At 44.8% G+C, this 27,587-nt stretch overlaps 1 protein-coding gene across 1 annotated transcript; it reads left to right on the forward strand.

Moving 5' to 3' along the window:
- Positions 1-1,434: 1,434 nt before the first annotated feature.
- DRP2 (dystrophin related protein 2) lies at positions 1,435-27,320 on the forward strand. The gene is made up of 23 exons (XM_015820580.1): positions 1,435-1,542; positions 9,284-9,417; positions 9,510-9,666; positions 10,598-10,718; positions 11,889-12,157; positions 12,813-12,959; positions 13,305-13,383; positions 13,845-13,905; positions 14,676-14,737; positions 15,351-15,425; positions 16,592-16,793; positions 18,333-18,418; positions 19,687-19,853; positions 20,204-20,337; positions 20,414-20,525; positions 21,459-21,595; positions 22,037-22,102; positions 23,040-23,105; positions 23,715-23,858; positions 24,735-24,963; positions 25,703-25,823; positions 26,191-26,277; positions 27,268-27,320. The coding sequence occupies exons 1-23, from the start codon at positions 1,435-1,437 to the stop codon at positions 27,318-27,320; spliced, it is 2,817 nt and encodes a 938-aa protein (XP_015676066.1).
- Positions 27,321-27,587: the final 267 nt, after the last annotated feature.

Below are 27,587 nucleotides of genomic sequence, written 5' to 3' on the forward strand. Positions count from 1 at the left end.
CATTCTTTTGTTCTGTGATGCTGTTATTTGGTCATTTAATCACCTTATATGTTGCTTTGATCACAAAGGAGACCCTAGCCAGCATACTATACGTAGTTGGATTAATAATAATGATAATAATAACACACCAGACTTAACAACTGTTGATAACAAAAGACAAAAAAAGTATGGATAGTGGACATGGCAGTACATGGAGAGAGCAGAAAAGTAGAGAAAGAATTGAGAAAGAAAGAATACAAAGACTTGCAAATAGAGGTAGAATGTGGCAAATAACTTCTAAAACCTTGCCACGAGTCAACACTGACTCAAACGTTTACATACAACTACACTCACACATAGATACAAAAAGTTGCTCTGCGCCCGATCTCCAGAGAGAGGCACTCAAAGTTTGTTCTGCTTGATTTGATGTCGCTTCCCAGAATCTTTCAGAACTTCAAAACTTTCCATTCGTTTCCCATTCTTCGTCCAATGGCTTTCTAGTGTTCCTTTTCAGTCTCCCACAAGCCATCTATTTCATCTGCTTTGAAAAAGTGGGCTAGGAAGGGGGACCTCAGGGAGATGCTTCTTCCAGGATGTGCCCGTTTTAAGCAATACCCTCCCGAAGAGCAAGCGTGCGAATTGGCTTTGTAGTCCTTGAGGGGAAGCTTCCAAACAGCAAGCAGGTGAGATAGATTGCCTACCATAACAAAGGCTTTGGAAGTCTAGACTTGGGTCTTCAGGCTTTTCCAGGCTGAGGGACTTTTTCATGAACTAAGTCAATAATATATAAAAATAAATAAATTCAATAAATTATAAAACCTGGCTCCGCCAACTGGCTTGGGGTCCCGTAGGGGTGTCCAATTCTGGAGGTGGTTAATAGGTTAGAAGATTCCCACCTCCACCCCATCTACGAATTGGCCCTTTGTCTCCACATTCTCCTTTTACAGGATAATTTTTCTTGAGAAAAATTAACCAGTGGAACAGCTTGCCTCCAGAAGTTTGGGTGCTCCATCACTGGAGGTTTTAAGAAGAGATTGGACAGCCATTTGTCTGAAATGGTGTATAGACTCTCCTGCTTGAGCAGAAGATTGGACAGGAAGACCCCCAAGGTCCCTTCCATCTCTGTTATTCTGTTTTCTTTCCAACGTAAATTTTAATGCTTTAACTTTTAATGCCTGAATGTTCTTAACCTTCACTATTTTTGATATTGGAAGCTTGATGGTGAGGGTGGGCAGCATATAAATTTAACAAACACATAAATCAATCCTGGGATCTCTGACAGGGGCCTGGGGAATTCTGGGCGTTGCAGTCCACATATCTTTAAAAAGCCGAGGTTGAGAAACGTTGCTGTAGATCCCGTGGAAAGACCGAATAACGCTTCTGTCCTTCATCTCGTGTCTTCCTTCCAGTTCCCACGGCTCAGCTCAGGCTTGGTCCTCATGAGCAACTGTTCTAATGCAGCCAATGGTCATGCAGGGATGCTCATTCACCCTCCCCAGATGTCGTGAATGGCACACCACAGGGGCGTCCCGTCGCAACAGCACCTCCTACTTTCAGTCTCAGGTAAGACCTTTCAACTCCAGCCAACGTCTGTCTTCGTTGACTTACCTGTGCAAGGGGTTGCTCCGTGGCTTCGCACTTCACCTTCATGGATCTGATAAAGAAAATGATCCCTAATTTGCAGCCATGGAAGCCGGCTTGTAATATGGGCACCACCCTTGAATTTCATTTCTTTCCTTTTTTTCTCATTGTTCTCATTCTCAACCCTGCAAGGGTTGAACATCAACGGTTTCTAAAGAGCATACTCAACATTCTACGCTCATTTTTTAAAAATGTGTTTTCTCCCTTAAGCCTCTCTCCTAATTTCTTTATCCACCCAAGAGAAATCAAACTCACACTTTCAGAGAGAAAAGAAAAGAGGAGGGTGATTCAAGGTGGCATTCTCTTACGATAACATTTCAAAGAGGATTCTGCCTCCGTTTCCCCTTTTCTCTTTTTTGAGAACCACACACGGCACAGTTTGTTCATTTGTATTCCGCCTTTATTATTTTTACAAATAATTCAAAGCAGTGAACACTTGGAACACACCTCCTATTTTCCCCACAGCAATAACCCCTGTCAGGTGGGTTAGGCTGAAAGAGAGGGACAGGCCCAAAATCACCCAGTTGGCTTTGATGGCTAAGGTGGAACTAGAACTCACGGTCACCTGGTGATTAGTCCAAAGTCACCCAGTCAGCTTTCATGCCTAGAACTCACTGTATCCTTGTGACTGGCCCAAGGTCACACAGTTGACTTTCATGACTTGAAAGGCAGGACTTGAACTCACGGTCTCTGCTTTCTAGCCTGATGCCTTAACCACTAGGTGTCAAAGCAAAAACATCCGATGTTAGAATCTCTAATAAAGGTTCTTTAAGGTAAACAATGCCTCGAAGTTCTTTGAAGAATTTCATCTGTCGGAACTATGACACTAGGCCAATGCACCGTTGAGGGTACAAATGGACCAACAGGTAAATACAATAAGAGTTTTAGTGGTGTGTGTATGTGAATCTTCCACGTCTTCATATTTTTGTATGTCACTCAAGGAGGGGAAGCAGGCAACTCGTTGCTTTTTTTAAAAAAAAATTGGTGCTGGGTGACAGATATTCACAATACATACTGTATTATATTATTTTATTATTTTGGTAGTTCCTCCATAAACATCCGTTGTACAAGGCCAGTACAGCATGCAGCCGAGCTTCAGTGGCTCTCTTCCTGCCTAGCTGGTCTTCTGTTTTCTGGTCCAGCCTTACCCGGTGATGACCAGGGTGGCTGGGAAATGCTATCCGAGGTATTTGAAAAATGCAAGGCTTGGAGACGTTTCTCAGTACCATCCATGATGGTTTGTAGAAGGTCATCGACAATGAGAGGTTTAGCCCTCAGAAAGGAGAGAAAGTGAGGTAGAGGTGTCGGGTAGCACATCAAGCGCAGCAGGCTGGTTGAGGGGACAAGAAAGAGGCAAAGCCCTGCTCTGGAGTGCGTGGTGAGCATCCCTCTGCTGAGCTTTTTGGACTCTCCCAGAATGTTCCAGAAGGAATTGCTGCTCTTAGAAGGAGACGGTCACTTCATAGATGCTCATCGGAAGGAGAAGCAAACCAAGGAGCCCACAGAAACCTGGACTTTACGGCATCCTTGAAGTGGCATCTTGCGGGTGGCGTCCAGATTGTGCGATTCTGTTTTTATTTTGAAGATGGGCTAAATGGAAGGGAGGAATGTTCATCCTGAGATGGTCTTTCTCTCCCTTCTTCTCCATTACGTGTAAGAGCCGAGGGGCTTAAAATAAAAAAAATTAGCATCTTCAAAAAAAAAAAAAAAAGAGGCAGAAGCGAGACGGGTTTTTTTTTAATCCCGTGCTTGTAGGCGAGTAGCAGCAAGGAAATGCCCTTTGGAACAAAAATCTGTGGGAGACGCTTGTTGATGGGAATGGAATCCTCTGGGTGAAAACAATGCATGTTTTCCTTCTTCGGTGCTAAGGATTGGAGGCCAGCCACACATTCCTGCTCTCCCCAAGGAAAACAGAGACTCTCCGAGAGTTCTAGATGCCAGCAATGTCTCCTTTCCCTCAACCACATACCACCCCCACCCCTTCACAGGCTCAGAGACAGAGTGGGGGGAATCTGTGAATCCCCCACCCAGAGCTGCAGAAGTGCAATTCTCTTGAGTAGCCCCAGACAGGATGGTCCATGTAAGTTAGCAAAGAGTGGAGACCCAGGAAGACCTCTCTTGCCTCTAGGATCGATTTCAGGAGAATGGGACTTGGAGTCTTGATCTAGGACAGCAGTCAGGGCAAAGAGAAGGGGCTAGTGTGCCTTTAATAGCAGGCTGGGAAAGTAGCTTGGCAGAGCAAGGGCCAGTGGGCAGTGGTCCCTGATTTGCACAGCTACTAAAGATGGATGAATCCCATCCTTTTTGCTCCTGCTTTCAATATTTCGGTTCCTGATTTCATCCCGTCGCTCCCTTGAATATTGGGGAACTCGGAGGAAGGCTGAGAGTAGGCAATGGCTCTTCTACCGTGCAGTTGAAAGCTTCCGCTGCATGGGCTCCGTGACTGTGTGGTTGAACACTTCTCCCATCACACTCTAAGGCCCTCAACCATCGTTGTAGAAGAGGACTTCTTTCTACCTCGAACGTACTGATTCTGTAAGGGCTACGTGAAATGAAATGCGATGTGGAGTCTTCATTTCAAGCCCATTTCTAGCAGACACCCTGCCCCACCTGCCCAACCCCTCCCCACCTCCCCTCCCCATGCCTAGAAGATCTCAAAGGCCACCCCAACGCCAAGCTTCCTTTTGTCTGAGTAAGGAAAAGTCAAGCGTGACTCTCACACGTCTGTCCGTGCTTGGGGGAGGTCAAGAGCCTCACCCATAACATTTCAGCCTTCCTTGCCCACAAGCAGTTCTACGTTCTCTCTTGCTGTCCCCGTCCCTCCCGCGCCCCTCCGGAGTCAAAATGGCTTGGAAGTTGCTGGAATTCCACCTAGACAAAGCCGTGATTCACAGAGAGAGAACGGCGGTTGTCATTTTGCCGCCACCTCCTGCAGATTCCAAGAGGGTCACAGCCTGAAGGCAGCAAGTCTTTGGCCCCCCCTCCTGCCCTCCCTCCCCTTTCTGTCGCTGCTCCCTCCCCCATTTCTTGTCAACTTTTTGGGTGCTTTGGAGACGTAGGGAGGTGACAGCCAGGCAAGGCTTCCTGATGGAGCTCTTCACCAACTTCTGAATAGGTAAGCCACGGTCCCCACGGAGGCCGAATGCCGGCCTTGATCTAAAAAAGAAGCCATCGTGCCTAGACTGGGTGTGTGGATGGAGGAATGAGGGAGGGGTGAGTGGATCAACCAGATGGACTTCTGTTGTAGCAAGCGACTGATATTTTGAGACTGAAGCTGGACAACTGCATACACCTAACTCAAGAATATTTGATTTCAAGGGAGGAAGACGTGAAGAACGTCCCATTTCACACTGAGCCATCGCACTGGCAGCTATTCTGGCATTTCTGCACGAACGGTGGATATCTTTTGTGGATCTCCTACCCAGTCAGGTTCTTTTCCAGTTGACCTCTGAGGTTGCTTCTGCTGTCCTTCTTCTTTAAAGAATTTGGATTCTGATAAAGAGTTTCTCTCTTGGGCTCTGGGTAGCTGGAATGGTTACAGAGCAGGTCGTTAGTCTGCTTGGGCACGTGGAAAATCCCAGGGGACCACAGTAAAGATGCACCGGCTTTGATGTGAATGATTTATAAAGGGCATCTTTTTAAGCTGGAGCTCTTTCTTTCTCTCTCTCTCTTTTCATAAATCGGTATTGCTTTCGATGCTGTGGTGTGTCAAATCAAGTCTGGCTTGAAATGGGCATAGTAGTGCAAACTCTGCCAAGGGGAGGCTGTTTTGGCTATATTCAGGGTATACCCCCATGGAATAAGAATGAAACTTTTTAACTGTTACAAATGGGGCAGTGCTCCCCAAAATTAGAATAGGGGCTCTACTAGCATGGAAAGATTTTTGGAATGTGGAGAAACTCTTTGAAACGGCCCTTTTGCTATCTCTATCTCCATCTCTATCATGTCTGTCTGTCTGTCTATCATTTATCTATCTTCTATCTACCTATATCTACCGTATCTATCATCTATCTTATCTATCTATCTATCTATCTATCTATCTATCTATCTATCTATATCTACCTCTCTCATCTATATCTATCTATCTATCTCTCATCTATCTAATATAGCTATCTGTCATCTATCATTATCTTCTTTCTCTAATCTTGTTTCTTTAATCTGTTTTATCTATCTATCATGTCTCTCTCTCACTCTCTCTCCCTTTCTATTGCTCTCTCTCTCTTTGCATAAAATTATTTCAAGTCTCCAGTTAATAACCATTAATTTGCTGAGTGAAATTGCTCATCTCCCTCCCCCTCTCTAAATTCCCTTCCCTGATAAAATAATTCCTTAATGGCCTGTGATAGAGGCATAATGTAAAACGTTACAAGGTCTAATTTGAACAAGATTTTTTTTTTTTTTTTTTTTTAAAAAACAACCTCTGTGGTAGGAGACCGTATTGGAGAAATCCTCCATTCTGCTACTTAACCAGATTTCTAACTGGGTTTGTGCTTTGTAAGAGCCCGGCTCCTGCAGACTGTGGAATATTAGGACAGATAAGGCCTCTCTCAGAAGTAAACCTTCCATGAAGAAGTTGATGATGCTTAAATGTAGCTGTTTTGAAACGCTTGGGACAAAGAACTGCAGACGGAAGCAGCACTAAAGTGTTCCATTTTCTGTGTCACTAGTATTTGCTCTGCAGTAATACTGTCTTTGTAGTGAAATCTCTCTTTAATTGCCAAATGAAAAAAAAAAGGAAGGCTTTTCTAATTGACACGACGGAGATCCACTGCATCTCCCATTGGGAATCAAACCAGGATCCTCTTTGAATCCAACATAGGGTGTCTGAAGAATACCGGTTGCTATCTACCATTTTGGAGCCCCGTTTTCCTCCCTGACATCGTTGATATTTTTCAGCAGATTAAAAAAAAAAAAATACAAGCAGGTGACAGGTGATTATTATGGTTCGTCATACAGTCAGCCAGATATTCAGACTGGATTTGATATTTTTATTCACCTATTGTGTCCTTCCCAAGGACATTGTTAGCAAATGTCGTTTGGCGGTATTAAAGATACTGTTGCAGGATGTGAGCTAGTCCAAGTGAAGCTGCCTTTTGCAACTGACCGATGGTGTTTTTTGTCAATGCCAGTGGTATAATAATAATAATAATAATAAGAATAAGAATAAGAATAAGAATAATAAGAATAAGGAGAAGGAGAAGGAGAAGGAGAAGAAGAAGAAGTAGCAGTAGCAGTTGGAAGGGACCTTGGAGGTCATCGAGTCCAACCCCCTGCTCAGGCAGGAACCCTACACCATTTCAGACAAATGGCTGTCCAGTCTCTTCTTAAAAACCTCCAGTGTTGGAGCATTCACCGCTTCTGGAGGCAGGTTGTTCCACTGGTTAATTGTTCTCACTGTCAGGAAGTTTCTCCTTAGTTCTAGGTTGCTTCTCTCCTTGATCAGTTTCCATCCGTTGCTTCTTGTCCTGCCTTCAGGCGCCTTGGAGAATATGATGCTTCAATTGTTTTGGGATTGCACCAAAGACACCAATTACTACGGGTACCACTCTTATCGTTGTTATTATTATCCAATTTATGTGCTGCCCGTCTCACGGTTCAAGGCAACTCTGAGCTGGGAAAGGCTAGCATATAATACCAACGGCCTGATGGTAGTTTTTGTAAAAAAAAAAAAAAAAAGAAAAGAAAAGATAATTGAAGGATTCGGGAGAAGCAGCTTCTTAGACGAGATGACAAACGTGTTGTGCTTCCTTAGGTGTCATTTGCTTGCAAATCTCTTTGGTTAGAGAAGAAATTTGCTACACTATGTAAGGAAAAGTCATTTGGTCCGATTGGGGTACTTCTGTTTGCGATTGCTCAAATGTATGAAAATCGAAAGTAGACATTTTGGGGAATGCACACCCCTGAAATAAAGCACTGCTGTAAAATGCACCCAGCTGAAACGGGGAAATGATGCTGTTTGGTGTTTATGTTGCCAGACTCCCTCTGTGTCGATCTGGCACAAGGGAGCCTGCAGAGAGGGAAGCCAACATGAATCCGAGAAAAGGCAGTGCAAGAAGCTAACACAATGGCAGACAAATGGTGAAATACCCTCCTGAGGTCCCCTTCCCCAGTTTTAAACGCCTACAATACCTTATGGCAAACTTTGAGTAAATGGAAGGGGTGCAAAAATCTGTTCGGACCATCTCGGTTTATAATAATCTGGGTCAAAGCTTCGGAATACAAACTACGACCTGGGTCAAAAAACAACCACAATAAGAGAAAACAAGTAATTCAAAGTGTGTATGTGTTCTGTAGTTGAATAGCAACAAGCTGAACAGAAAAAGTGGGCAAAGGTAAAGTCTCCTTTGAGTTGAGGTCAACTGCTGATGGCTTCATGGAAGCATTTTTATAGCTTTATTGGAAAATGGGATATAGAACATGGAAGTGGTTTCCTGATGTCTTCTTCTGGGATATTTTTTTAACACTTCTCACTTCAGCCTTCGGCCAGGGATGGCCTTTTGTCCAATGATCAACCAGCCCCAGATCTGTTCCATTGTTTGAGATCAGCCAAGGGCACTTAGGTGGTGATACTCCCTAGATCAGGGGTAGGCAACCTTGGCTCTTTTATGACTCGTGGACTTCAACTCCCAGAATTCCTGAGCCAGCATAGCTCAGGAGTCCACGAGTCATAAAAGAGCGAAGGTTGCCTACCCCTGCCCTAGATGGATGCTCTGCACAGTATCTTCTGTGCTTTTGTTTTTCATTAAAATAACTTGAAACAAGAAAATCAGATAAGACAAGGTACCTGGCAGGTATAAGGCAAATATAGTCATAATGGGGTCCACAGGTTCCATAATTGGAACCTGATAGTTAGGACATTGATTCTGTAACTTGAATAGGAAGAGGTAAAAAAAGAAGCAACAGTTGACTAATCTCTTAGCCATTTTATGGTAGTGATGATGGTGATGTTTACATTGATGTAGGTGTTGGTGTCAACGTTGACATTGATGTTGACAATGTTGACAATGATGTTGACAATGACAGTGATGATGAGTAGAGCTTGTTCTAAGGCATGATACTATTCGCCGTATAGAAAGGAATCCACATTTTGAAAACTATATGATGATCTGGGTAGCATAGTCATCTACTGCTGTGCACAATTTTTTCCTACATTTTCTTGTGAACCAACTTTACTCCAAGCAAACGTTTGCCGTGAGCTGCTGACTCTCCATCACTCCATGAAGTGTACTCCCCTCTTTGAAACTCTGACTACCACATTCAAGCACAATTTTGGTTGCTAATACTATTCTGCCTATCTGCCCATGGGGTGCCCACAATAACGCATAACTAAAACTCAAAGATCTAAATAATCACCCATCGCAGGGGAATCCTGCATGATGGCTGTATTATAGGAGTTGATTGGTATTCTCTCGCAATCTTGGTTTTCAAATTTTTCAGTTTTAATTTGTACTTCAGTGTTTTAATACTTGTCATACTGTTTTAATTGTCCCTGAGGTTCTACAACAACCAGTGTCACGTTCTATGAGATAAGTAGCTATATAAATCTGCTAAATAAATAAATAGCAACTTATTTATGGAGGGGGGGAGCAAATGCCTGAATCAAATTGATTCTGTTCCCTTTGTGCTTCCCTTCCTTGACCAAGTTCTCTGTGTTTACCCTTAGGTTAAAACAGCCCGTGATGGCACCATACCGGCCAGTCTGAACAGGAAACCTCCAAACGGTGCTGTTGGGCCCCAGATGACCCTGGAAATGAATCTATGCTGGAATGAGATTAAGAAAAAATCACACAGCCTTCGGTGAGCAACTCCAAAAGGCCCAAGTGTAACTTGGCTTCAATGTCTTCTCTTTTCTATGCTCTCAGTGTTCAACATCTTCTTTGTCTTCTCAGGGCTCGCCTTGAAGCCTTCTCAGACCACAGCGGCAAGCTGCAGATTCCTTTGCAGGAGATCATTGACTGGCTTAGCCAAAAAGATGAGGAAATTTCTGCCCAGCTACCACTCCGTGGGGACGTTCCCCTGGTACAGCAGGAGAAAGAGAGGCATACAGTAAGCATCAACAGTCCATACCAATCCTAGCATCATACAGGACATCTGAGAAAGCCCTCACAATCCACAAGAAGTTTCCAATCCCCTGTCTCCTTAGCTGATTTTTTCCCCCCAGTGAATGAAAAAGCTGAAAATTTGTTTGTTTGTTTAATTGATTGATTGATTGATTGATTGATTTTTATCCCACGTCTATGGAGATTCTCAATCATCTAGGTCAGGGGTCTTCAAACTTGGCCCATTTGAGACTTGTGGACTTCCAGAATTCCTCAGCCAGCATGCCTGGCTGAGGAATTCTGGGAGTTGAAGTCCACAAGTCATAAAAGGGCCACGTTTGAAGACCTTTGATCTAGGTCATGGTTGTCCCTTTTCCACAAGGCAACTGACTTTCTTGGGTTTTTTTCTTTGAAAAGCTTTCGCTTCTCATCCAAGCAACAACTTGTCATCCAAGCATCTTCTAAACTGAACTGAACTGAAGAAGCTTTTTGGACGAGAGGTGAACCATTTTCAAAGAAAGAAAAAAAAACCTAGGAAAGTCCAGTTGCCTTTTGGAAAAGCACCTTTGGGACATTTTTTTCCCACCTTTGCTATTTTTATAAATAACTCCTATTGGGTTTTTCTTCCATTTGTTGTTCTGGTCACTCAAGTAGAAGAAGGTACGGGTTGAGGTAGAACTTAATCAACCCAACAACGTTCCCCTGATGTGTCTTTAGCTCATGTTGTGCTCAAGTGCACTTCCAAAATCTAAATTGTGAAAGTCACAAGGTTGACCCTTTCCAGAGTCCTAAGGCTGCCATTCCTAGTTAGTACGTAAGATCCAAAAAGAGTTGATTCAGCCAAAGACAATTGTGACTTTAAGGGCTCTGTCTTGTGCATGGATCCGATATTTTCTGGGGTTCCCTTCAGTTCTTCTGCTCTTCTCTCCCTGATGTAGGCCTTCATGGAAGAAGTGAAGTCTCGGGGACCGTACATTTATTCCGTTTTGGAATCAGCTCAAGTTTTCCTTACTCAGCACCCATTTGAAGAAGTGGAAGATGTAAATCTTGACAGCAAAGGTTGGCAAATCTGCTCGTTTTCTCAAGCCATCTGATCTTGTACTTTTCAACATTTTCTCTTAGTCTTCAGAATTTCAAAAGGCTACTAGCTCAGCGGGTGGAGTATATCAGTTTGTGGATTGGTCTTTCAACCTGACTTCTCATCTTGAAAAATAATCTCTCCAGCGGATAATAATAATCTCTTAGTGGATATAGCAGTGCCCTTCTGCCTTCCAAAGGGATATCTTAGGGAGAACTTTATTAATAGCCTATAGCTTAAAAGCCCAGCCCAGGAAAAGACCTTTGGTGGGAAAAGGTTACCCAGAATAATAAGAACTTTTCTGAAGTAAGTAGGAAAATGGAATATTCAGAATTAGGAAGCCTAGTGGACCCGAATAATTGATAGCCAGTTATTTCAGGCACAGTACTTCAAAATAGTTGTTGTGTAGTCTCTTCTCTGGGATGCCAGCCAGCTAGCTATGATCTTCTCATGGATATTATTCCATTCCATTCTTCTTCTCCAAATCATTATCTCTCATTCTACATCCATCAGCTATGCTCTGTCTTCATTGAATGTTCAGGTTGTGGTTTTTTTCCCCCTCACTGTCCACAGATTTTTCCCCCTTTCACGTAAATACATTTTTATACTTATTCACATTTGAACCTGAGATTAAATGCAAGGCAAGTTTCTGCTGTATCTATGAGATGAGTCTTCTGGTATCATAATCTCAGCAGACCCAACCCTCCATGCAGACGAAATGTGTACATTTGTGGATGTTAACCTGGAACCATGGTGAAGACAATGCTATCCAATCTTCCTTTCTCCCCCACCCCATCTCCTCCTGCTTCTTTTTCTTCCCAAACCTTGTCTGCCTTCTATTTTTATCTACTGCTAATTTAATTATCACTGAAATATGTACAACTTCCTGAATCATAAGCAGCATAAACTAAATGCCAGCTGCTGGTAATCACAAGTGGAAGAGAGTGATCACCCTCCTCTCCATGCTTGTGAGTTTCTGAACACCGTTGTATAATTCAAAATGTTCAGCTAGATGACCATTGGTCTGATCCTACAAGTTCTTCTAATGTTCTGCTCTGACTGTTGAAAGTCCATCGGGTTTTCTGATGGCGCAGTTGCATTACTGGAAACTTAACATCAGGTCTTCACCCTCCTTGATGCTATTTTTCTAGATGTCTCCCCAAGACACCGGATCCAGAACATCAGCCGTTTTGTGTGGAAGCAGGCAACGGTGGCCAGCGAACTATGGGAGAAGCTAACAGCCCGCTGTGTTGACCAGCACCGTCACATTGAAAGGACCCTAGAGCAGCTGCTGGAGATCAAAGGGACCATGGAGGAGCTGAGCACCACCCTCAACCAAGCTGAAAGTGTGCAAGAGACCTGGGAACCCATTGGAGATCTCTTCATTGATTCTTTGCCGGAGCATATCCAGGCCACCAAGGTAATCTTCGTAACTCATCCTGTACCTGTCCAGGTGATCTGGAGGGAAGGTTAGGGAGATGAAAGCACTGTAGACTCAACATCTCATGTGCAATAGGGCACTAACTCTACAAGCACATAAAGTAACGAGGGTCCAGTGTTCTGCTGAATCAGGGCTGTAGAGCATTTACCACTTTGAAGACAGAAGTGTTTTATGTGATATGTGCCAAACATCAGTAGAGTAAGAGTTTGTGGAGAAGAACCCAGGAGTTTCAAGGAGTGAAGTAGATGCTTTCAACGCTGCAAGGCATCCATTTGATTCCTTACTGCCCCAACTTTTCCCAAATGCAAAAAAATGTCCCTGAGGACAGAAAAAAGTTTGTTCATGAGCTTCACAGAATTGCTGTTCTATACTTTGGGCATTCCTCTGCTTAGTGATGGTTTGTTGAACAAACCACAATGACTGAATTCACACAACATATCAATCCCTAGATCATGCTATGCAATCACAGAGTTACTAGTTGGAGGTCAGCAGCTTGGCAGAGACCAAGATGGTATGTCAGGCACATTGATCTAGGTTACCGATTAGTTGCTTGCTTGCTTTCTGTCTCTGTCTCTCCATCCCCACCCCCACCTTTGATCTCACTACTATTTCTTGGGCTGATGTGGCTCCCCAGTTGTTCCAAGAGGAGCTCTCCCCCATGAAAGATGGAGTGAAACTTGTGAATGACCTTGCACATCAGCTGGCTATCTCTGATGTTCATCTGTCCATGGAGAACTCCCGTGCTCTAGAACAGATCAACACACGCTGGAAACAATTACAGGTGAGAAAGGGGCAGGACAGGGCTTGGGTCAACATGGTGCCTAGTCTGGTCTGCTTTTGACACCGGCCTCAGGTCCTCCTCCCCTTCCCATCTTCCCAAAATATAGACCTGTGGACTTGGTAGCTACCTGCTGAGAATGTTTTCATTGGAACCCCACTTCAGCTTTCCCTGTGACCATTGTCCCGTTTGGGCTATGCTGAACTACAACTCCCATCTTCCCCACTCTGGTGGGGATTCAGTGGTAGAGCACCTGGCTTCCAAGGTGCTCAGCCATGACCTGCTTGCTCAGACCAAAAGGCTGAACTTTTCGTACCACTTAGTTTGATGGGTCCATCTTCTGCACAGGTCTCCATCAACGACCGCCTGAAGCATCTTCAAGATGCCCACCGGGACTTTGGGCCAGGATCACAACACTTCCTCTCGAGTAGGTGCACTGTTGTTGTTGTTGTTTTAATGGGGATTTGCTTTCTTTTTATATTCTTGTGGCATTTTATATACCGGTGGCATAAAATGAGAGCAAACCCTGCCCAGATCTAGCACTGATGATGTTAGCTAGCTCAGACGGCGCCAAGGACTCTACAGCCCCCTCTCTTCCCTTCCTCCTGCTCTCTACAAACCCCACTCTCTTCTAGCACTGATGATGTTACCTAATTTGGTAATGAAACGTCTGCAACAAAACCACCAAGCTCAGAGAGCACCAAGGACCCCACAGTCCTCCTCCTCCTCCTCCTCCTCCTCTCCACAAACCCCACTCCCTTCTAACACTGATAATGTTACCTAATTTGGTAATGAAACGTCTGCAAGAAAACCACTAAGCTCAGAGAGCACCAAGGACCCCACAGTTCAACCTTGAGCTACAAATATTCTCTTGTTTTTCCTTTGCAGCCTCAGTCCAGGTCCCCTGGGAACGAGCTATTTCTCCCAATAAAGTCCCTTACTACATCAAGTGAGTATCAGGCTACGCCTTAGGAAGCTTCCTCTTCCATCGTGACCTTCATTATTCTTAGCAAACCTTCAGCCCTCTTGCCGTATCCTTTTCTTTAAACCTTCATTCTGCCCTTTGCAGAAATCAATATGGTTGATTTTTTTTTATTCCTGTACTAATCAGTTATGTTCTCAGTGGGGATTCTGCAGGAGCCCAAGATGTATTGTGTTACTTGTTTGAGTCCGGGACTCATGTTATTTGTTTCCATCCAAGCGTCCAATTTAAGTTTTATTATCATTATGACCCTATAACATTTCAGACAAATGGCTGTCCAGTCTCTTCTTAAAAACTTCCAGTGTTGGAGCATTCACCGCTTCTGGAGGCAGGTTGTTCCACTGGTTAATTGTTCTCACTGTCAGAAAAGTTCTCCTTAGTTCTAGATTGCTTCTCTCCTTGATCAGTTTCCACCCATTGTTTCTTGTCCTGCCTTCAGGCGCTTTGGAGAATAGCTTGACTCCCTCTTCTTTGGGGCAGCCCCTGAGATATTGGACGACTGCTATCATGTCCCCCCTCGTCCTTCTCTTCATTAAACTAGACCTACCCAATTCCAGCAACCGTTCCTTATATGTTTTAGCCTCCAGTCCCCTGATCATCCTTGTTACTCTTCTCTGCACTCTTTCTAGAGTCTCAACATCTTTTTTACATTGTGGTGATGTAAAAAACTGTGTGACATGTATAATTATAGTTGAAAGTAGCCTTATGACTTGGTTTATTATGCTTTTTTTTTCCAGCCACCAAGCCCAGACAACATGTTGGGACCATCCAAAGATGACTGAATTATACCAAACGCTGGGTAAGAAAATCCTCGCCTGACCATCACGATTGAGCCCAACATTTTGATTGCGAAGTGAAACATTGGTTAAGGAGTTTGGGCTCATTTTAATGACCCTTTTTTGCCACCATTGTTAAGTTAGTAACACGGCTGTTAAGCGAAACTGGCTTCCCCCATCGACTTTACTTGTCAGAAGGTGGCAAACGGGGATCGCATGACCCCGGGAACCTTGCAACCGGCACAAGTACCAGTCAGTTGCCAAGCGTTTGAATTTTGATCACGTGATCATGGGGACGCTGCAACGGTTGTAAGTGAGAATTGGTCATGAATCACTTTTTTCGGTGCCTTTGTAACATTGAACGGTTAATCGAGAACTGCCTGCCATGCCGTGTCATGGACAGTGGGAAATGCCAGTCTATAAACTGTAGAACAATCTTTCCCTGCACGTCACCCCAAAATATATTATGGCTACAATTCCCAGGCAGCGTGCCTGCTGAGAAAACCCAGGAGTTGCAGTGTTTGGATGGTCCTAAGAAGGAGAAGACTATTCTGGGGAGCCAAGGCTCTCCAATTGTCAGGGGAAACGACATGAAATCGATGGCTTCCTTTCTTTGTCTCCTTTTTGTTTTCTCAGCCGACTTGAACAACATCAAGTATTCTGCTTACCGTACAGCCATGAAGCTACGGCGGGTGCAGAAGGCTTTGAGACGTAAGCCCCGCCATTCCTTTGGTGCTCCTTCTGCCCACTCGAGTTGTACTTGCCTCTGATCGAATTCAGATCGGTCTGCACTGTGAGCTTAGTATGTGTGTCCTTCAAGGAGGTGTGCGTGTGTTGACTTGTCTGCACGTCCATCTCCTACTTGATAGCGTTGTGTGGATAGTAGAGGTCCACGGGCTTCCATAATTGTATTTTGAAAAAGGATGGGAAAGAGCATGGAAGATGGAAATCTTTCTCACTGTAGACTGGTAGAGAGCATACCCTGCTTACTCCACACACAGGGTTGATGGACAAGGTTTTCTTGGTGGCTATTGTCCTAAAGGTGCTTTTCCAAAAGGCAACTGGACTTTCTTGTTTTTTTTTCTTTGAAAACATTTCACTTTTCATCCAAGAAGCTTCTTCAGTTCTCCTTTTGCTTCTTCAGATGAGAAGCAAAAATGTTTTCAAAGAAAAGAAACTAAGAAAGTCCAGTTGCCTTTTGGAAAAGCAACTTTGAGACAACCATGACCGGGAGGATTGAGAATCTCCACAGACATTGGTGGATATTGTCTAAGCACCTGTAACTTCTCCTACTGGCTTTGGAAGCGGGGTTAGGAAAATTATTCCGGTTCAGCCCCTTTTTTGTGGAAGGAGTCTCCCATCCCGGTTCAAACTCTGCCTGTTCTAAAATAGCAAGATCTCCCCGAAGCTCCAAATTATTTGTGTCTTGAAAGTGCTGCACCCAGCCCTGGGAAATTATCTGCCCTTGAGAATATAGCCATAGCTAAACTTTCATGCAGCTCACAAACAAGGGCATCTCACAATAGCTTGTTTTTCTGGTGCTGATCCCCACTTAGCAGTATGTGGGCTGCTGAAGTGCTGTAGTCTTTCAGGAAATAAAAGATCACAACAATCAGGCAGAAAATAACAACCCAGGCACCACCAAGGAGGAAATTACACCTCCAAAGCAAGATATTATATATAAAAACAGGCACCAAACTTCACACTCCCTCACACTGATGATGCCTCCTAGTAAGGTAATGAAACGACAGAAAACCACCAGAACTTGGCAGTTCAGCCCTGTGGATTCTCTTTTGTTGGGATGTGTTGTGTCTGCTTTCTTCATTTGTCTCCCATGATAATCTCCTCATTTTGACCCTCCTTTTTTTTTTCACCAGTGGACATGGTGACCCTGGCAACAGCCCTGGAGCTGTTTAATGAGCATGAGCTGCAGCCCAGTGACCACGTGATGGACGTGGTGGAAGTGATCCATTGCTTGACCTCTTTGTATGAGCGGCTGGAGGAGGAAAGAGGCATTCTGGTCAACGTCCCTCTCTGTGTGGACATGAGCCTGAATTGGCTGCTCAATGTTTTTGACAGGTACTGGGGACAGACAGCCATCACAAAAGCTTGTTAAAACGTCTCTCTTTGGGACTGTTACTTGCTGAGAAGTAACTGATTTTCAATCAGGAGAGGAGAAAAATTTGCAAATCGTTATGGCAAAGAATGGGGGGAGGGGTTTAGCACAAATAACGGCATTACGTCTCTTAAAGGATTTACACCAAAGCTTCTTTTTTTTTTTTCAATATAAAATTTTATTATTTTTTCAACATAAAAAAATTTTTTTTCACAAATACTACACAATGCTATATAAAAAACCCCAAAGCTTCTTATCAGTATATAATATATTCTGGTATTCTAACAAAGGAGGGTGAGGTTCAACAGAATTAAGGTAAGACCTAAGGTAAGAAACAAGCCAAACCAGGGTAGATTATAAGAATATCAGAAGCAATAGCCCTTAGACTTATATACCACTTCACAATCAACCTATTCTCCAAAGCACCTCAAGGCAGGACAAGAAGCCATTGTTTCCCTGTAGTCCATCACACCGTCTCCCTTTTCATAGACACATCCCATCACAATATCTTTACTTTTACTATCGTTTTTATTATGTTTCATGCTTAATTGATTATTTTGTGCTAATTTCCTCCTTCACCCTTGGGGCATGAAGGAGATCATTACTGTAGGTCTGTCTCAAAGCATTGTCACCTTTAAAGAGCTCCATAGTTTGGGACCAGATTGTCTGAGGGACCATCTCTTGACGGTTAGTACATCCACCCAACCCACTAGAGCAGGGAAGCAAGTCCCACATCTAAGGAGTTACAACTGGTGGGACCCAGAAGAAGGGCCTTCTCTGTGGTGGCTCCCTCCTTTTGGAATATCACCTCTGCGGAAATTAGACCGGCCCCCAACTTGACATTCTTTCATAAGGCCCTGAAGACAGTTTTGCCGATATATATTGGGGTTTTACGGCTTGCAAGCCAGCCAAAGTCATTGCGAGGGAGTGGTCAGCCCTGTAGATTTTTCAAATACATAAATAAAATAAATCAATCGTTTTGCACACTGTCCATAAAACAAACCATCCTCCATGCTTCTCCTTCCAAGACTGGAAGGAGTTCATCCAAGGGATGAGAATCTAGTGAGTTATATTAATGTCATTTATTAGAGGAAAATTAAAGCCACGGAGCCAAGAATTCCAGCAGGTTCTCCCCCTTAAGATATGGGTTTTATGGCAGCAAAATTCTCACCCATTCCAACTGGGCTCTCTCAGGATCTGTTCATTGTTTGGGCTGCTGCTGTTTTCTTTTATCAGTGTGGGAAAACCCCAACAAATTTCAGACTTGTGGGGGACATGGGAATTTGAACTGAACTGGAATTTGTTCGCTTCTCCTCTCTCTCGCCGCAGAGGGGAGGCTTAGAACTATGCGTGGAAATTGCAAGGAAGCAGATGGTGACTAAATAAAAAGAAGCTTTGTGAAGGCCGAGCAGGGCTCCCCGTTCTTCTGACAAGCTAGCAAAAGATGGAGCTTTTATCATGGAACAGAAGACGAATGTTTCACCCCGCTCCTTTTCTTCCAGTGGGCGCAGCGGGAAGATGCGGGCCCTCTCCTTCAAGACGGGCATTGCTTGTCTCTGCGGCACGGAGGTGAAGGAGAAATTCCAGTGTGAGTCACTCTGCAGAAGCCGGCTGGTGGAATCCGAGGGGGAGGCTTCCAGATTTAGCAAAGAGAGAGAGTCAAGGGCAGCTGCATCCAAGAAACGGTCCTTGGTCTGGATGGCAGCCATATTTCATAGCTCTCCGGCGTGGAGGGTGCTCTTAATTTTGGCAGGGGAGGGAAGCTTCTGCACCAATAGGCAGCACTATAGGGAGCGAAGCGGAATGGGCCGTCCTGCCAGAGGGAGATCTTTTCCCAGTTCGAGGTCTTCTTCTGTTCCAGGGAAGAGAATTTCTTAGGGAATGCTCCGGAGTTTTAAAGAAGGCCATTGTTTTCTCCCCAGATGTTCCTTATTGAGGAGGAGCATCTGGAGAGGAGTATCTTGAGGGTTGGGATGGCTCAGTGGTTAAAGATGCTGAGCTTGTCAGCTGGAAAGCTGACAGCCCAGGGGTAGAGACCCGAGCTCCACGCAAAAGGGTGAGCTCCCGTTACTTGCCTGAGCTCCTGACCAGCTAGCAGTTTGAAAGCATGCAAATGTGGATAGATGAATAGCTACCACTTCGGTGAGAAGGTAACAGCGTTCCATGTGCCTTTGACGTATAGCCATGTTGGCCACGTGACCACGGAAAATGTCTTTGGGCAATTCTGGCTCCCTAGGCCAAGAAACCAAGATGAGCACCCGAGCACTAGAGTCGGACACACCTGGATAGGGAGATCTTTACTTTTACTCCTTATTAAAACCGAGCAGTAGAATAAATCTGATTTGGGAGACATGGCTGCCCAAATAAGATTGAATTGTCCATCTGGTTTCAAAATGGATTAGGGGCATGTTTTTCACTTCTTGGGGGGGGGCAGCAAGCTAATTTAGAGCACAGGGATTGGGATGGCTGGTACCCGCTGCCCTGTTTCTTAATATTTTGCCATCCCAGCCAGCGTGAGCCTGCCTAAGACAGATGCCTCATGATCAAGCTTCCCCTTGCTACATGCAAGATTTCCATGGCTATTTTCTTGCTATGAAAAGACCCCCAGAATCTAAAGCTTTGCAAAAGACTGCCAACATTTGTGGCTGTGCCAAAACTAGGCATGCTCACATATCAGCCGTTGTGGCTTTTTCCAAAGAATTGGAGCCTTCACAGAACTGAAATTTTTTCCCCTCCGCATTTCAACAGTTCAGACATAGGTTTGGGTCAAGCTTATTTTCTTCCTATGAGACCAGGAAGATGGCATCGAGGGAGGCTGTGATTCCAGCCACTCTTCCTCTTCCTTCCTGCTTTCAGATCTCTTTAGCCAGGTGGCCAACTCCAGCGGGCTCTGCGACCAGAGGCATCTCGGCATCTTGCTCCACGAAGCCATCCAAGTCCCGCGACAGCTGGGGGAAGTGGCGGCATTTGGCGGGAGCAACGTGGAGCCCAGTGTGCGCAGCTGTTTCCGCTTTGTAAGTGAGGTTGGTGGGGCTTCTGCCAGGGGTATCTGTGGGAGGGGTTGAAAAAAATCAAAATGGCAGGTGCAAGGATGAATGGTTTTAAGCGAAGGACCTCTTGTGCATGGTAGATTTTATATATTGCAAAGCCTTGGGGGTAGGTCCCCTACAGCTGCAGTAAACTGTTACATAGCCAGAGAATCAGGGTACCGTCCTTTTGGAATAATAATAATAATAATAATAATAATAATAATAATAATAATAATAATAATAATAATAATAATAATAATAATAATAATAATGATGATGATGATGATGATGATGATGATGATGATGATGATGATGATGATGATGATGATGATGATGATNCTCAGTTTCTGGAGTGGGCAAACTTAGAGCCACAGTCAATGGTGTGGCTGGCCGTCCTTCACCGAGTAGCCATTGCTGAGCAAGTAAAACACCAGACCAAGTGCTCCATCTGCCGGCAATGCCCCATCAAAGGTTTCAGGTATGGAAAAAAACACAAAGGGCCATTCAGCTGGCAGGCTGGTGGGTAACAGCGAACAATTTTCCGGTTGCTCCAGATACCGCAGCCTCAAGCAGTTCAATGTGGACATCTGCCAGGCATGTTTCCTGACGGGACGAGCCAGCAAAGGCAACAAGCTGCATTATCCCATCATGGAATACTACACGATGGTAAGAGAAGGAAGGCATTGTCTGCAATGAACTGTGCGCAGTGCGCTGGGGCGCTGCTTAAGCGATGCCCTGCTTAGCATCCTTATGGGGCCGGTTGTGCAGTCCTGCATAGGCCTGGGCACATCACAATTGGCTACTTATTACTGATCCTCTCCTTTTATTTAATGAAAAAAGAATAAGGCAAGAATAAGGACTGGGGAATCCAGTGAAATATACTTCAGATGAGTGCGCAACCTGGATTTCGGGCAGGTTGACCTCAGCAAATTGAATATTGAAACGTGTGTGGGGTGTGTGTGTGTGAGTCTCTCAAAATTGACCAATCAAATCAACCAATAGTTTACTTCTCAAGGGCTATTTTTAATCATGGTCCATGGGAATGACCTCAGCAGACGGGGGGAATTGTTGCAACCCAAGGCAATTGTTGGATAAGTGGCAACTTAGCCTACAGAAGGAACGAGGGCAGGGCAAACGTCACAGAAAGAAAGACTGAGGGCAAGAGAAGAAGGGGGCGACAGAGAAGGAGGTGGCTGGATGGAGTCACTGAAGCAGGAGGCGTGAGCTTAAATGGACTCCTGAAGATGGTAGAGGACAGGAAGGCCTGGAGGAACGTTGTCCATGGGGTCACGATGGGTCGGACACGACTTCGCAATTAACAACAACAAAAAGGCAAGGGGGGGGGAGAGAGAGATCTTCAGACTTGCAAGATTTAGTTAATGTAACCTTACGATAAAGTAGAACAAGTACTCCCGGGTGTACTTCTTGCCTGGACTACCTTGCGAGGCGGATGTTATTAGACAGCCTTCAGAATAGCTCAACAGCTTCTTGCTTTGCATGTCCTGATTATAACCTTCCAAAAGATCTGTCCTGCTCCTGTTGGAGTCAGTCACGTGCTCGACTGAAGGTGTCCCAGTCTCTTAATCCGTTCTTCCGCAGACCACTTCCAGCGAGAACATGAGGGATTTTGCCACCACCTTGAAAAACAAGTTCCGTTCCAAGCAGTACTTCAGCAAGCATCCCCAGAGAGGATACCTGCCAGTCCAATCCGTGCTGGAGGCCGACGTCATTGAAACGTGAGTGGGAAGTGGAGAGGCAGCTGGAAATCTTATTGCCTTCCACTTCTGGGCAACCAGATCTGAATTTGGGCATTTGGGGACACTGCTTCTCTTTTATAAAAGACTGGAAACCTTTTATGGGCTTTTTGCTGAAAATGGATAAGAACGAACTGGTGATTTCTGGATTGGCTGGTTAATAAGGGGTGGATATGAGGGGGAAGGAAGCCCGTTATGTGTGTTCAACTCTTTTCCCCTCATTTCTGTTCTATATTGTTTTGTGTTTATCTTTCAACTCTGTTAAAAACTTTATTTAATAAAAATTATGTATGCAAACAGGATCGTTGGGCACTGATTCTCAGAGACCTTTTCCTTGTCCAATTGAATGTAGCAGATGTTTTCATTGATGTCCTACTAGTTAGCTATTTAAAATTTTACCATTCTTTCGGGTATTTTTTCCAGGCCAGCCTCTTCTCCGATGTTACCACATGCTGACACCCATTCTCGGATTGAGCACTTTGCTAGCAGGTGAGATTTGGAACCTCTCAAAGAAGGAACCAGGAATGGGCCAGGAAAGTCTAAGGCACCTTGCTGCCCAGGCCAGCCAGCTGATATCTCTCTCACCACCCAAATGAAAGCATCTTCCACCCAAGACTGGTCCTATTTTCCCCTGCTTCTCTTCCTAGCTCTAAAATATAGCAATGATAAATTGAAACCACCAGTCCTCTTGGGTCAAATCATGTCGGATCCACCAGCTTTGGCTTGGCCCCTTGCTAGCATTCTGTCATCAATTGGGGAAGGGAGGGGGGAACAAATGGGCAATAAAGCTGTATAACTTTATGATGGGAAATTGAGAGGGGGGAAATGACAGTTGAGGAAGAACAGAGTGTTTTGGTTCTTACTGGCGCACTGGCATCTTCAAGGCCATTTTCCCTGAGTGTGGAATTTCACCAGCCCAAACACCTCAGCGTTTCTCAAAATATCCTGGTGGTTCTAGATTGGCTATGTGTGCATAGACCGCAGAGGGAGGGTTAGGGGAAATCAGGGTAGCATCTTGTCTTTTCACTTTGAGAGTTTTACTTCCTTAAAGGATCAGATTGGGGCAGGTCTGACATATGATTTATATCTGAGGTCATTACCTCCCTCATCTGAATGAGAGGGCCTATCCATCCCAAGGTCACATAGTAAGTGGAAGAAGTTCAAAAGATAGAGGAAGAAGAGGCAAACTCAGCTGGTCTACTCTAGGCTAGTAAAGTGATAGACAACGTTCTTTAATCAAATAATTTAATCAAACTTAACTCATCAAAAGTGATTCCCGGGTGGCACACACAACCACAATGTAAAAAACTGCAGGTGTCAGCTATAAAAATCCATATTGATAAACATCACAAAAACTAAAGACAGAAACCCTAGATGACAAAGGGGGATAAGCCTTGTCCATTGACTCTGCTTTCTTCTCTTGTAGGCTTGCAGAGATGGAAAGCCAGACTTCTTCTTTTTACAATGACAATCTTTCTCCAGATGATAGCCTGTGAGTTGCCAACTTCTCACCTTTTTTTCCCTTTTCATCTCTTATTTTGCGTATCCGGGGTTTGTTTTTTTTTGGGCAACCTGGATCCTTCTCAGCCCACAAACCTAATCTAGCCCATTAAGCCAACTCATCTTGCAAAGATGGAAAATAATGCCTAATTGTCTGGTTAGATTGATTTGGCTGGCCTAATGTGAGGTCTTGAGTAAACCATCCCTCTCTTCACTGTGTCTCTTCTGAGTATGAGAAAATTTTAGGCTGAGCATCCTCTGGTGGGCCGTTTCCTCTGCCAGGTGTCCAGTTGGACATTGGGAGCATCAGATTGCCCTTTCCACTTTCCAAATTGGCCCCAGGACAATGTATCCTGCTGGTGCTACTTCTTTCTGATACTGCTGATCAGCGGAGAAAACCCTTCAAAGAAACCTGGGGCAGATATGATCCTTCTGGGGTTGATAGACCCTGGCAAATGCATGAGAATTCAGATGTTCCCTCCTGTTTTGTCTCATGGAAGCTTTGGTCCTTTAGCATTCTCCATGGATGCACATTCTTCCTCACAACCCAGTTGCTCTTCTCTCCACTACCTCAACCTCATCATAGCTCTATTCACAACAGGGATGAAGATCAATATCTTTTGCGCCATTCCAGCCCTGTCACAGACGGAGAACCAATCTCCAGCCAAGAGGCCCAGGATGGCACCAGGACAGATGATAAAGGGGAACTGGAAAGAATTTTGGCCCACCTGGAGGATGAAAACAGGTGAGCTGCTGTTGATAACTGAGTGATAACTGAGGTCTATCAGATCTGGTCTTCCAAAAATCAGGGCAACTGCCAGATAGCAGTTATTTTATCTGTTCAATCCTTAATTCTTAGCAGCTAAGAATTGGTTTTCTGTATTTTTTTGCTGCTACCTTCTGGTTATCTGACTTTTTGAAGACCAGATCTGGTAATGCAACCATCTGATAATGTAACCTCTGAAGCACAACATGGCAAACCTCACGTGAGCTGCGTTTCTAAATATACAGGGAGTTATAAGCCAAAAATAACTCCCATAATCCCCAGTAAATATTCCAGGCTGGAATTTTCTTTGAACTCAAATTAATCGGTGTGTGTGGGGGGGATCCCATTAGGAAAGGTCATGTTAAGCCCCTGATCTGGTGGGTTGTTGTTGGTCCCTCAGCTGGATCTAGGGTTACTAGATCCAGATTGCAAAAATTCAAACGCTAGATAGCAACAAAGAGATAGAGAAAATGTTAATTGTGGGCTCCCCGGTGCTGTGGTCTCTGTGCTTGGTTGTTTTCTTGAAGAGGTTTCATTACACAACTCGGTAACATCCCATCAGCGCACTGATGATGTTACCTAGTTGGGTAATGAAACGTCTGCAAGAAAGTAACCAAGCTCAGAGCGCATCAACAACCCCATAGTTCAGGCATGTCAAACTCGCGACGTCATGTGACGTCGCGCAACGTATCGGGCCGGTTTTGCCAGTGCTGGCAATGGGGTGGGTGAGGCTTCCACGTGACGCGACTGGCCCGCGGGCCGGCAGTTTGACACCCCTGCCATAGTTCAACCCTTAATTCTCTGCTGCCGTCTAGCAGTTGAGATCTGGTGGCTCTAACGGATTCCTTTCCACAGGATCCTTCAGGGAGAGCTGAGACGTCTGAAGTGGAAGCACGAAGAGGCCGCTGAGTCTGCACAAGGAGCTCCGGAAACAGCGCAGGATCCCCCTAGTGAGGAGCTTTTAGCCGAAGCCCGCATTCTTCGACAACACAAGAGCCGCCTCGAGACCCGGATGCAAATCCTGGAGGATCACAACAAGCAGTTAGAATCTCAGCTGCACCGTCTGAGGGAGTTGCTTCTTCAGGTAACTGCATACCAGTGTTTATTCCGTAGAAAGGAGTGGGTTTGTGGGTAGGAGGAATTGGGAAATAGCCAAACGCTCTGTTGTGAGTTACCCTGAAACTCATTTAGACCGACCTTGGATCCGTATGAAGGCCTTCATTGAGACTGCAGCTTTATTGTCGTTGGCCAAAACTTTCCAGTCGTTGCTTATGTATTTTCAGGAAAGTAGAATCCACAACATCTCACTCAGCCTGATCCACCATCTTATTGCTGAGATGTTGGACTATTGTTTACCTGAATTATGCATTCCTCCATCTTTATCCATTAATTCGGAACCTGCCTAGATAGGATCAAGGCCCAATTCAACCTTCCCCCAGCCATTTTTATGAATGCCGCGGCTGAGTATTTTAGCACTGAAGCCCATGCAGCTGGAGGGTGCCCGCTCTGAGCAAACCTCGCCAAATTGTTCAGATACTGTATGCTGTTCCCGTTTCCTCCAGCAAATCTGATATTTAACCCACAAGCAGGAAAAGAGAACGAAAACACAGTCCTTTCTTGACCATCTTAATTTCTGCCTCCTCGTGCGTTAACACGTCTGGATACGTTACCGTAATCTGTATGTGCTATTTTTCTTTTATAGAATGTTTTCTTGTGATGAGATTCACGCACGCAGTTTGGCCACCCGAGGCTCACAGAGAGCGCTTAGCTTAATTTCAAAAGCTGCTGCCGGCCTTTGTTCATTTTCTTTGCCATCTCCCCAGCCACCAGCCAATTCCAAAGAAGAAGGCTCTGCCACGTCCACCGTGACTTCTTCTCCTCAACCATCCGAAGGGAGTCAGCCGAGGGAAAAAGATGCAAGCACGCCCAACACCGAAATGGCAGGTAGATTCTGTTACGCTGTGAAGTTTCTCCTTCTTCTCGGTAAAGCATTTTCTCTCAGGGTTCCTCATTTTGACGCTTGGTGGCCCAAGCACCTGTTGAAGTCCACACCTCTTCAAATTGCTAAGGTTGAGGGACACTGACTCGGTGTTTAAAGCCACCCTTCTCAACTAGTGTCTGGGAAGTAAAACAATAAAGGCAACTGTGTTGAAGGAGGGAGGAGAGGGGCCTTTGCAATGTAAAGTGAGAGCAGGCTCACATATATTGCCCCAAGAGTCTTTGGCAGTTGGAGTAGCATGGGATGTTTCCAGGTCTCTGGTCTCTTCTGCCGTGTGGGCATGACCGTTGTTTTTTTTGTCCTTTCTCACAGATGAAGTAGAGGCAAAGTCCCAGGATGTCAGCCTGTGCCTAGAAGATATCATGGAGAAATTGAGGAATGCTTTCCCCAATTCCGGAGGTAGAATGCAACGAACAGTCTCAAAGTAGTATGTGCAGGTGGAGGAACTTTCTGATAACCCATATTCTCTCACTTGGCATCCATTGGAAGTCTGCCTCCCAACAGCAAGGGTGCATCATCTTAAAAACTAGATCATGCTGGCAGGGCCTGTGGAAAGGCATAAGTCAACTTTCACATACCTATTTTATGTGGATGTTTTCGCCAGTCAGTTGTCCTAAGAAAGATTAGACTTCTGGCTATAAATCCTGAGAGTTGCCATGACACTTTGTTGGATGACATTGAATTTAGAGCAGGAGTCTCCAACCTTAGCATCTTTAAGACTTCGGGATTCAACTCCCAGAATTCCTCAGCCGGCTGAGAAATTCTGGGAGCTGAAGTCCACAAGTCTTAAAAGTTGCCAAGGTTGGAGACCCGTGGTTTAGATGAACCTGGTTTATAACAGGCTGTTGGTTGGCAGATGATAATGTGATGAAAATCCATCAAGAGAAGGAGAATGGAAGAAGGTATCTTGAACAAAGAGCTTAGCCATTGGCTGGACTCTGAACAGAAGTATCTCATAGCAATAGCAGTTAGACTTATATACTGTTCCATAGTGCTTTATAGCACTGTCTGAGATGTTTACAGAGTCAGCGTATTGCCCCCAACAATCTGGGTCCTCATTTTACCGACCTTGGAAGGATGGAAGACTGAATCAACCTTGAGATGGTCAGGATCGAACTCCAGGCTGTGGGCAGAGTTAGCCTGCAATCCTGCATTCTAACCACTGTGCCCCCAGGGCTCCTTGGTGGGACCCCCTCCAGACCCTCACATGTCAAAGTTTTAGCTAGTGAAGAATAATTTATGGCTGGGGGTGGAAGATGTGAAAAGTTGCTGGGTATGTCCCATTCCATTAGCAATGGACTTTTGGTTCCCTGCAGGAATCCAACACAAGTAAACCAGACTTTATCCTTTAGATGTGCCCTAAGTTACAATCCTCTCTTTTCCTAACAGGACAAAGACCTAAACCCTTGGCCTTGTGGAAGAAGTCTCTCAAGTTCTCCTAGAGACTGAGAATTGGCAGCTACTGGTATAAGCCACCATCTTAGCATTTGCTTCCGGTTCATTGGCTTCTGATTGAGGCCTGCAATTCCCAGTCTCTAACTGTTTGCTAATTGCTTTGCCAGCTTGTTAATATTAAACCTGCTTTTGCTCAGCAGTGATGTCAAGCATCAAGATGTATCTGTCCTGCTGAAACTGCTTCACCCTTTCTAAAATCAAGCGCAGGGTGTAGATACGTCCATCCCCATAAGATGTGAAAAATCTTTAATCAC

The sequence above is a fragment of the Protobothrops mucrosquamatus genome, unplaced genomic scaffold, assembly GCF_001527695.2.
Source record: "Protobothrops mucrosquamatus isolate PMUCROS unplaced genomic scaffold, P.Mucros_1.0 scaffold1146, whole genome shotgun sequence".
In the NCBI taxonomy this organism is placed as follows: domain Eukaryota; kingdom Metazoa; phylum Chordata; class Lepidosauria; order Squamata; family Viperidae; genus Protobothrops; species Protobothrops mucrosquamatus.